This window comes from Polypterus senegalus, chromosome 8 (assembly GCF_016835505.1).
Source record: "Polypterus senegalus isolate Bchr_013 chromosome 8, ASM1683550v1, whole genome shotgun sequence".
Taxonomy (NCBI): domain Eukaryota; kingdom Metazoa; phylum Chordata; class Cladistia; order Polypteriformes; family Polypteridae; genus Polypterus; species Polypterus senegalus.
Genome location: NC_053161.1, coordinates 124,843,887 through 124,856,129, shown reverse-complemented (window position 1 = coordinate 124,856,129; position 12,243 = coordinate 124,843,887). Strand labels below are relative to the sequence as shown.

The 12,243-nt window shown below is 33.5% G+C and overlaps 1 protein-coding gene across 1 annotated transcript in view; it reads right to left on the bottom strand.

The window, feature by feature from the left end:
• The window catches only part of ptprq (protein tyrosine phosphatase receptor type Q), a 205,438-nt gene that overhangs the window by 23,628 nt on the left and 169,567 nt on the right, over positions 1–12,243 (bottom strand). The window contains exons 39-40 of the mRNA XM_039762178.1: positions 2,788–2,814; positions 1,393–1,474 (exon numbers count right to left, since the gene is read on the bottom strand). Of these exons, the coding sequence (XP_039618112.1) occupies positions 1,393–1,474; positions 2,788–2,814 (109 nt within the window). The remainder of the gene's footprint in view (positions 1–1,392; positions 1,475–2,787; positions 2,815–12,243) is intronic.

Below are 12,243 nucleotides of genomic sequence, written 5' to 3'. Positions count from 1 at the left end.
TAACAAAAAAGGAACAAAGAACTCTCAAGAGTTGCGTATGTGGAAGTCACAATATAATGTAAAAGTACACCAGGTTATATTTCACAGACAACACCTGACATCAATCATAAATCAGATTTCAGACCATTAAAATAAGTGAACTATTAAAAAACTGCTACATAGCACAACATGCTGCAGTCAAATAACCACACCAAGTATCTTAACTAATTTCGCAAAAGATATATTATAAATGCAAATATTTCATGACAAATATTCAGAGTGTTTACCAGGCTTGGTAAAATTAAAAAAAAGAGGATGCAAACATAAACAAAATCAATACATGATGTTCAACAAACGTTTTCAGATATTTCTGTATATCCATTAAGGGACACAGAAGGTTAAGAAATAATCAAATAAAAATACAAATAAAAAAATAAAAAGGTGCCCAGCATGTGTAGTATGTGACCACTTATTAAACTAGCTAGAAGAGTGGAAATTAGCAGACAAAAAAGTAAATATTTAAGCTATTGCTTGCAATTAATTTGTTAACTTTTTATAGCTTAGATCTTAAGTTTTATGACTCTCATTTTCTGAAATGAGATGTGAAATTGAGACAGAAATGGCACAGATAATAAATAAAATATTCTGAATGAAACGAAAGTGGTTTTAGTATTCTGGCTTGATTCATAATATATTAAGTGTCTCTTGAAAGAGCTTAGTATTTGGTTTGAATGGCCTAAATGTTCTCTTCAAAACTGTTGTAAGTTAAGCCCCTTTGTGGAACACACAATCTCAGGTTTAGACTTGCTGCATGCCCTATGCTTGCTAATCTGAATGATGAAGCTGCTATTATGAATGAACTACACATGAATGTATACTGTATGTATATTAAAATCTTCACAAAATTAGTAAAGGAATCAGATATATTTAGGAATATCTCAAATCTTAACATTTACAGCCACTGCGACTAAAATTTGCTGCAAACATTACATATTAAACTATGGCAACTATATAAACAATTTCAGTGAAAGACTAAATTGAGTTAAACAATTAATCCTATTTTTTAATATTTACTAATTACTTATTTTATAGTATATACATGTTTAAAGTCAGAAAATATAAAAGCTAGCAGAAATCAAAAATAACCTCAATCTATCCAGATAACTAGAAGACCAAATGCAATTAACTTTTTGACTACAGGGAGGTCTGAAGAGCAACAATTATTGATACTCTTGTGAAGTCCTTTGGTCAGCTTGCAGCATAAGGTGAAAAAGAAAAATTTGTCTAACTTTACTATCCAAACACTCAGTCTGGTAATTGGGTATTAGATTATCAGTACCAACATTCTTTGTGGTATGAAGCATTGCAACATATGGAATAACCATTGGGGTTGAACAACTGTTGACAACATACCGAAAACTCCTCTTGAAACTTAAAATTATTGTTAGCACAAAGCTCTTCGAGATGCTGAAGGAAGGACTTCTTGTTCACTGGTCTAAAAAGAAAAAAGAATGAATTTACATTTTTCTGTACTGACTGGACAGTTTTTGCCTGCATTTATAGCCTGCTTAGTGATTTTTGAAAAATATAGTAAATTAATTAAATGATTGTACACATATACAGAAGACACCTGGTATACTCTGGCACATGACAACTACAATTTTGTAATACATGTACACTAAAGTGGGTTATATTTAGTCAAATGTGGTAAAGAGCTACAAAATGAATGCTCATGGACTAACAGATGGAAAAATACAGGCATTCATTCAATTTATAAACTAACAGTTTCCAAAATAATCCCATGCTGTTTTGTAGTCTTTACCGCCATTAGTACCTGACAAAAGGTAGAATCCAACTGCAGATAACAAGATAGTCTGTCACTGGACTTGCTTCTGAATACTACCATAGCACTTGTATTGGGGTAATGTAAAGTCAACAGATAACGTAAATTACACAGCTGTGCAAAGAATCTAGGTAATCTAGAGAAAATCTACAGTGTGCAGACAAGGAAAATGTGTAAACCTCACTCAGAAGTAATTGAGATAGAATCCACTAGGCAGTTCATTACATTTATAAATAGCAAGTTATATTTTTATTGACCTTTGACAAATCTAAAATTGAAAATCCACAATAATTGGCAATTTAAAAAAAATTGCAATCTGTGCTCACATAGAACATTTTTGTTTTTTGGGAAGACTTCTATTAATATGTTAGCATGAACCCCTTAAATGCATTATGTTTTGACATTTTTCTGCAATAATAACAAGCTTTCTCACTTTTCTGTATATATGAATCAGTTATAAATTTCACAACTACTACTAAAATATCCTGGCAAATTAGACTTTGTGTAAACATTCAAGTTGTAGAATGATGCTATATTTGAGTGACTTAAGCATGCTGGTCAAACTGCAGAAAAGAAATGTTTTTATCTTGGTAAAACTGCTGTTGTTGAACCTAATGCTAACAGCAGCACAAGAAAATTATGGGGGTGATCTCATTCTTTAATTATGATATGCTTCCTGCACCCTGAGGAGTTTAAACATCCATGTATTACTTCCCAAGCTAAAACACAGACATGCAGGTTTAACCCTAGAGAGGGAAAAAGCTGTTCTCTTGTTACCGTGCAATTAGTCACACTGTTATGATTTATGCCCAGCTTAGCTGCAGTCTATGAAACTGATGACAAAAGCACCACTCTTTTAAACTAAAGCAAAAAAGAAAGTAATGGAAGCACACACATATACCAACAAACACACACATTAAACTACAAAACACCACAAGCAGAATGATAATTGCCATCCAACTTACTTGAGGGATTTTCTATAACTGAGAAGCCTGAAACAAGAGATTTAATAAAAAAAAAAGAATTTGAAAAACTATGTACTGACAATGAGCTGGATTCAAACAGCATTTATAATAATCTTTTAGCACTTTCAGTAGTAGACACGTTTGACTCAAGACATATCCTGCTCTGTTCTAAAGTATATTAGAATTCTTGCTTAAATATTAGATCACAATAAAAACTCCAAAACAATATTATAATTGCCAATCCTTCATCAACTTTATAACTGGAGCCCATTTTATTAACATATACTTTCCCTATTATACCTACAAATGCTTTCTAAACTTAAATATTTATACTGAAAAAACTAATTGTTCACAGGTTTTTATTATGTAGTCATATAGAATAGTTCTTACATAACTGTATAATACAAGGAAATAAGTAAGTTCAATGCATTTCTTAGTAGCTGTGAAGAGGTGCAAAACATTAACATAAAATAATTTGAAGCAATTTCCTTTAGAATTGAGACTATCACAAGGGGACAGTGTTACTAATAAAAATTCAAGAGGAAAACACATTTGTGCATATATTTTAGATTTAAATCAACAATTAAATACTCTTTATAATATTTATTTTTCAAAATTAAAGCTTATTTTTTCCTCTAAATGCCTGGTAGTTAAGATGTAAACAACACATCTGTTTCACAGAATAAAAAGTACCACAACCTAAACTACTATTTTAGGATTTACAATACCTGTTCACACGATTAACACAGATAAAGATACAAACTACCAAAATACTGCATTCAGTGATATAATAATTTTACTATTATTTTAACTTCATGTGCATTCCATGTAGTAACAGCTGGTGACCAGCAAACTGTAGTATGCATTATATATATATACATAATAGGTAAGGTTAAATTAAGTGTATATAAATTGGTTTCATATAAAGTTTAAACCTGAGCCAAATAAAACCATACAGATGCCAAAGACTTTCCTTTTAAAATGTACAATATTGTAAATATCCTAAAAAGAATCACTCATAATGTCTAAAGAACTTCATTATAATTGAACAAAACATTCAACGGTTTGATCAATCAATTAGTTACACAAAAAAAAAACCCAAAACATTCTCTACGTCAGTTTACTCTTTTTAAAAGACTTACACATTTTAGATGATTTTTTAAATTCCCAAATTAAAATAAAGTAGGCCTATTCAATCTCCCCATTTTGATAATTTATAACAATGTTATTCAAACCAAAAAGAATATTATTAGAAAAGGCCTTGCAGATGAAAATATCTCATAAAGTTGTGTTCAGCTAATCGGTCCAGTTTCAATTACATTGCTAAGATAACTTATTATAAGTACTACATGTACCATGTTTAGCATGAAGGATTATTTTCTAAAAATTTGCTATTAAACAGCAGTCTCTTATAAGCCTTTGTCACTATTTAAGAATTTACTATAAGGTTTCAAATTCAATCGTTTCCTTCATTTAATTTCACTCTCTGTTGTAGTGGCACACTATTAATTTGACAGAGCAGGCTGTTATATTCCATCAATTGTCTCTAGGTAATTTTGTGTTCAAGAGATATAATTCACCCAATGCAACAAGAATCTGTTCCTAGATGTTTTTTCCAGACACTGTACCTTCCAGTGGAATCTCCACTACAATCCAAGCAACAGCAACTGGTTCCTTTTAATCTGAAAAAATAGCATCTATAAGGTCTCTTCATGTTGCTGAACTCTTCACACTCTCACAAAAAGTAAGCTCAATAACCTTAAACAGAAACACCTTTTTGACCAAGTACACTCATGATCTTATTTCTTAAGTCACTAACCAGAATTCAAGACAATATGTGAAGGGGATGCAGAATACCTAGTAAAAAGAAGGTCTTGTCTGAGGACATGCTGCTGCTGATTAAAGTCATTGGTAAGTCTTTTGATCATCTCTATCCTCATTCATAAACAAGAAACAGGTATTTGAACTTCCTCATCTGAGGTATTGTTCCCGCTCACTTCCAGAAAGCAAGACATTTTTCTAGGGAAACACTGTGACCTTAGATTTAGACATGCTAATTCCAACCCTAAAATTATTACACTCAACTCAAACCATTTTAGTGTGCATCATGTGCAATAGTCTGACTAATTCTAGAAGACAACATCATCTTTCACAAACACAAGAGAAGTAAACATAGTTTCTGCATTTATATTCTTTTATACAAAGGTTCTGCCTTTATGCCTTTATTTTTGGCCATTAAAATAATGAGCAGAACATTAGAAAAGATATGCATTTGGTTGATTTTTATCTCCACTTTTAAATGACATGATTTAATGTCAAGTAGACTACCATAACTCTTGCTCTGCAAATACAATGATCAAATAACATACAGCAGTGGCTTTAGACTGCCATGCTTGTGTCAGTTTCTACAAGATACTGCTGGATACACAGACATAAGCCTTTGGTCAGATGCAGTACCAAGTCAAGGTAATAGGAATGGTTGGTACAGATCATGCCCTACTGGGCCCTAAATTGTTCTCCACTTTAAAAATTTCCTTTGCAATTTAAAGTGTTTGTGTGCTTAGAAGAAGTCTTTATAGCTTACACCCTGCACTCCTGGAATAAGTGTTGCCACTTTTGTATAGATTAACAAGGACCAAAAAGGCAAACAGCTTAACAAATGTGATAACTCCAGACACAATAAAATGCATTCTAAGGTGTAAGCTAACCTACTTTATTCAAAAATTAATACATTCACTTCAATTAAATTATTGCAATTTTTCCTAAAATGCTGACAAACCGTTCTTGTTTGTTCCCTAGACTTCACTAATCCAAACATCAGTTATTATAGATATGTTAAACTGCACATCTCTCTTTTAGAGGAAAATATTGCCCTGTAAAGAATTTGTTCCTGACTTGCACACTGTGCTAGCTGTGACAGGCTACAACACTCCCTGTGATACTGGTCTGGATTGAGTGGGTTAGGCAATGACATGACATATTCCCTGTATGTATACATGGCTTTTTTCTAAACTCTTCCACAACTTCATGGAACCTGTAGGCAGAAAGAGGACGAAGCAGAGAAGAAAGAAGAATAAACTTAAATGTATTCAGATTACAATATGCAAGAGCTGCCATGAAAGCTTGCATATTGTAATCTGTTCATTTAGTCAATAAAAGGTGTCATTTTGTTTGACTTCTCATTGTATCCATAATGGCTAACCCAGTAAAACACCCTACTACTAAATGCCTGCAGAAAAAATCAAAACAGGAAAACATTTAACTGCTTCTTAGCCTAACAAATTTCTGTTTTAGCATGCTATGGTAGAAAAGAAAAAGTCTTTTGAATCAGAACATCCATGAATTTCATGATACTTTCAGTGCAATTGTTTCTGATGCATAAACACACACACAGATTGCCACCTGTCTATTTAAATTTAGGTGATCTACCTTTTGGATTGGGTGTAAACATCAATGAGGTCATATAAGTGTATGTGAAACTTCAGACATGAAAGTAATGGGGAAGTAACTTGGCACAAAAATTATACTAGGGAAATACACTACTTACTATATGTAACATTATCTAAGGCAGAACATTGAAATAAATTAAATTTTAAATAGTGCTCTTACATCATGAACACCCCAAGATGCTTTATACTGCAGAGAAGCTGTTTGCATATATTTTAGCAAATGGCAAAAAAGCAGTTTAAATGACTTATTTAGGGTCACATAGCAAGTTAGAAGCAACGATTGAGCTAACGTCTAATACTTGACTTTAAATGTTACAAATGTGTTTTATACTTCACAAAACAGAATCTGCCATTTAGCTGGTTTGGCTGTATTTCCCTACTTGATCAAAGGAGTCAACTTTTTACAGTTTCTCTGAAATGTTTGAAATGTTGTGTATGGATGGTTCAGAATTGCCATAAATGTACTCACGTTTCAACATCAACTTTTCTATTATAAATTCTGACATTGGGAAGTTGTGCACACACATTTCAAGCTTGTTTTTTTTGTATAAATAAGTCTCCTGCACTTCAGTTACTTTTTCACACTGTCAACATAAATTTGATTAGTAAAAGTAAAAATTATTATTATTATAAATTTGGAAAGATGAAGAAGATACTTCAGTGGAGTTCCTATTGCAAATTTTATTTTTAAAGGTGTTGCAACACTTGCACTGAATATATATGAAATTTCCTATTCATGTTTATTCATTTTGTATCTAGTAAAGCCTTAATAGACTATTCCTACAGAACAGAAAGTATATCTACTTTTAACAGTTTCACATATTCCATTTATTACTTCATGTCTGATGAAATTAAAAATACAAGAGCCTGCTATGCATCAAAGAGTTGTTCAGTAAATAGGACTAAGATATGAATTTTGAACTTTTAGACACATGCACAAAAAATCTTGTTACATCTGTGCTCAAACACATCATAAAATGCTTAAAAATGAATAGTGCTCATACATTCAGCTCTTCTTGAAAAATAAAAATTCAAGTCTGAAAAACAGAATATTCTCAGGCTTGTTGTGGGAGACTATATCCTATTCTAGCAGCTCTAGGGAATAGGGAAGAAGCAGTCCTAGACAGAGTACCATCTCATCCCACTCTTGCATACTCCCACAATGACACACTCACAGAGTCAGTTTGTAATGGTAAATTAACCTGGGATGCATGTCTTTATGAAAGTGGGTGGAAAGTCAATGCGCCTGGAGAGAACATTACCACATTAAAACATCAGAAAATATTGACAAGAACAGTCCAATAAAGCTTTCTAATCTTATACAGTGATCCCTCGCTATATCGCACTTTGACTTTCGCGGCTTCACTCCATCGCGGATTTTATATGTAAGCATATCTAAATATATATCATGGATTTTTTGCTGGTTCGCGGATTTCTGCGGGCAATGGGTTTTTTAATTTATGGTACATACTTCCTCAGTTGGTTTGCCCAGTTGATTTCATACAAGGGACGCTATTGGCAGATGACTGAGAAGCTTCCCAATCAGAGCACGTATTATGTATTAAATAAAACTCCTCAATGATATACAATATGCTCCCCGTGCGGTGCTTCGCATACTTGAAAGCCCGTACAGCCCTATTGATTTTTGATTGTTTGCTTTTCTCTCGCTTTGTCTCTTTCTCTCTCTCTCTCTCTGACATTCTCTGCTCCTGACGGAGAGGGTGTGAGCAGAGGGGCTGTTTGCACAGAGGCTGTTTGCCTAGAGGATACAGACACTCCTCTAAAAAATGCTGAAAGACTACTTTCACATTGCTCCCTTCCTTGTGGCCACTTTATCGCGGTGCTTCGCATACTTAAAAGCCCAGCAGCACGTATTGATTTTTGATTGTTTGCTGTTCTCTCTCTCTCTCTTTGACATTCTCTGCTCCTGACACGCACTCCTTTGATGAGGAAGATATGCTTGCATTCTTTTAATTGTGAGACGGAACTGTCATCTCTGTCTTGGCATGGAGCACAGTTTAAACTTTTGAAAAAGAGACAAATGTTTGTTTGCAGTGTTTTAAAGTCCCTGTCTCTACAACCTCCTGTGTTTATGTGCAAATCTGTGACCCAAGCGTGACAATATAAAATAAATAATATAAACGTATGGTTTTTACTTCGTGGATTTTCACCTTTTGCGGGGGGTTCTGGAATGCAACCCCCGCGATCGAGGAAGGATTACTGTACACCAAAATTCCAAATTTCCAAAATAATATCAAGCTGAGTTTTGAATGGCCCTAAATTCTTACTTTATACCAAACTACATGGTAAATTATTCCATATGTCCATGGTTCTCTGTATGAAGAAAACTTCCTAATGTTTGTTTGAAATTTACACTAACCATGTATCCCTACATTCCTGTTGAACTTATTTTAAAATAACATCCTAGATCTACTGTACTGATCCCTTTAATAATTTTAAAATCTTCAATCATGACATCTCTTAATCTCCATTTTCTTAAACTGAAGATAATCAGCTTCTTTAATCTTTGCTCATAACTCATACACCTCAGTCATGTAATCAGTGTAGTTGCCCTTCTCTGGATTTTTCTCTGGACCAAAACTACATGCACTGCTCCAAGTGATGCCTCACCAGGGTGCTATAAAGATTAAGGACAACTTTTCTGACTTGAAATCTATACATGGTGCTATATAACCTAACATTCCGATAGTTTCCTTAATGACTTCTGTACACTGTCTGGATGTTGATTGAGAAGAGTCCAGTATGACTTCTAAGTCTTTATCATATGAGGTACTTACAAGTTATAGACCTTTCATTGTGTATTCACATCTAACATTTCTTCTTCCTATTTGTAATACCTTACATTAATTTACTTTTAATTCCATCAGCTACAAATAGGTCCAAGCCTATATTCTGTCCAGGTCCCTCTGTAACGATTCTGCTAATTCTACATGATCTGCCCTTCCTCCTAATTTGGTATCATCTGCAAACTTACCCAGCCTATTGTTTGTATTACTATAAAGATCATTTAAAAATAGCAGCAGTTCTAGCACTGACCCTTGAAGAACACCACTTTTAACATTGTTTAACTCTAAAAAGGTACCTCACACCATAACCCTCTGCTTCCTATGTTTTCATCAATTTTTACGTCTACACACTATGCCCTTAACTCCCAGTTTAGTTTCTTCTGTGGGACCATATCAAATGCCTATCAAATGGCAAAATCAAGAGAAATAATACTGCGGTGGGCTGGCACCCTGCCCGGGTTTTGTTTCCTGCTTTGCGCCCTGTGTTGGCTGGGATTGGCTCCAGCAGACCCCTGTGACCCTGTAGTTAGGATATAGCGGGTTGGATAATGGATGAATGAATGGAAGATAAATAATATCATGTGTACCTCTCTAAATGTATCCTTTTGTTGCTTTTAGAATTGCAGAATATTAGTAAAATGCAACTTCCCCTATCTGTACCCATGTTGACTGTTCGGTAAAACTCTTCCTGCCATGTGGTGCCTAATTTGTTTCTTGATAATTTCTTTTTTTATTAATTTAGCCATGATGCATGTTAAGCTTACTGGCCTAGGGTTAGTTGGATCTGGCCAATCACACTTTTATATATCTGGATAATATTTGCAATTTTCCATTCCTGTAGCTTTATAGGGCTACAGGGGATAAGTTGTGAGGAAAAGTAAGAGAGATGAGCCTTTTCAGTTTAAGCAAAAGAAGATTAAGAGGAGACATGATTTAAATGTTTAAAATTGTGAAGGGAATTAGCACAGTGGATCGAGACTGTTACTTTAAAAAGACTTAATCAAGAACACAGGAAGCTTTTCTTCATACAGAGAATCATAGACAAATGTGGAGATAGTAGGATTTTTGTTTCAAAACTAGACGTTATTATTTTGGAAGAATTAAGTGGATATGACTGGTGAGTTTTGTTGGGGTAAATGGCCTTTTCTCATCTAGATTGTTCTAATGTTCTACTGTTCTTACTGATTTCCCCAGTATGCAGTGATTTTTGAAAAATATTTGTCAATGGTTTATATATGCACTCACTAGCCTCCGTCAGCACTCTGGGAAAAGTATTATCTGGTCCTGGTGATCTGTTAGATTTCAACCAATTTATTTCATGCAGTACTTCTCCATCTACAATTAACAAATCACTAAGTACCTTATTAGTAATTCCTTTTACTGATAGAAGGTTATCCACTTCTTCACATGTGAATACTTCAGGAAACTGAAAATTTAGAGCATTCACAATTTCACAGTCTGTGTATTTAAAATAAATCTTTCTTGATAAACCTCACCTCCTTCTTGACTATTTTTACAATTAAAATACTGAAAGAATCTATTTGGGTCATCTATTGCCTTTTCTGAAATATTTCCCTCTAACTGCTATTTAATTTCCCTAATATCCTTTTTAAGGTTTGCTCTTTCATATTCTCATATACCCTATGGTTAGCATTGGAGTGATTAGTGTTATACACCATACACTGCTGTTTTGTCCTTCTCGGTTTCTTTTTTACCTCTTTATAATCTAAAGGAAAGATTTTTTAAATTTCTTACTGCTTCCAAATTTAGGGATGAACTTGTCCTGCATTATATGTGCAATGTTTTTAAACCTGTTCCACTGTACACTTAAAGGTGTATCCAACTTTTTTGATTTTGCCTCTATGGTATTGCCACACCAAATGTGCTAAATAAAAAGTCTTTGTGAAATTGATATACAAATGACCAATAAATATGGCTGCTTTCACCAGAATCAAATGATATAAATTCCGCACTTTCTGCAAGTTTCAGATAAAACATGTAGTGGATATTAGTGAGCACTGAAAGATGAACTGAAGTCGATGTAAACTATCAACTTTCTTAATTATATAGTACAGCTGCAACTCTAAAAAGTTGCTTTAATATGCTGATATAAAAAATATACCTTACCTAACTGGCAATTTGTATTGTCATTCAAAGAATAATAATAATTAGGTTATGCAACAGTTCTGTAAACATAGTCTGTTGGCTTTATAGTTTGCTGTCAGTGCTTCACTTGATCATGAACTGAACAAATAATTTACAATACAGTTTCAATTAATTATACCATGCACAACACTGAAACACTTTTTAAAGGAAGCTTAATGCTAAATACCTCTAGAAGTGTTTAAAAGCACTAGAAATTAAAGGTATATTAAATATTGCATAATTTGCCATAAATAAGCATACAAAATATTAATAAAAATATATACATATAAAGGTGCAAAATTAAAGTTTCAACAAACGTCTTTAGACTACAATCATACATTTGAAAATGCATATGTAATTAAAAGACAGATGAATAGTTACAAAATGAGAAGTAAAAAAAAGCAATAACAGAAATGCCAAAGATAGGGTTAAAGTGAAGTAAGAAAAGTTATATGCACACACACTCTGTTTACCTATTGAAAGCATCATATCTCACAAATTGTCTGGCATAGGAAATGACACTTGCATATAGAGGCTTTGGTGTGCAAACACCACTGGTACTGCCTGTTATTACAAAAGGAAGATACAATGTATCATCTAAATGGCATTCACAACACACCAGCCACCATACTTGACAGTACTACATTAGTACTGATTCCAAAATATCTGCTGTCACAGGCAGCTCATTCTATGTAAAGGAAAGAATATTTTGAAGCATTACATAGTCATTAAATCCAATGATAAAAATTATGACAAAGCATTTAATTTCTGGTGTTTTTTCTGAAAAGTCAACAAATAATTTACCTGCCTATGCCCATTTGAGATATTGATGTGGTAAACATACTAACAACTGTTACTCTCTGCATATAGATTACGAAGCAAGACTCCCCACTCACAAACTGAACACAACAGTGTGCCAATTAATTTTATTAGCCACTTACTGGATGACAAATATTTCCTTCCGTCTAAAGAAAAATGATGAGTATCTGGAAATGAAGACCCAGTAACATGTTAGTGGGCATTACAAGCAAGTCTTCAGTCACATTCGTAAACAA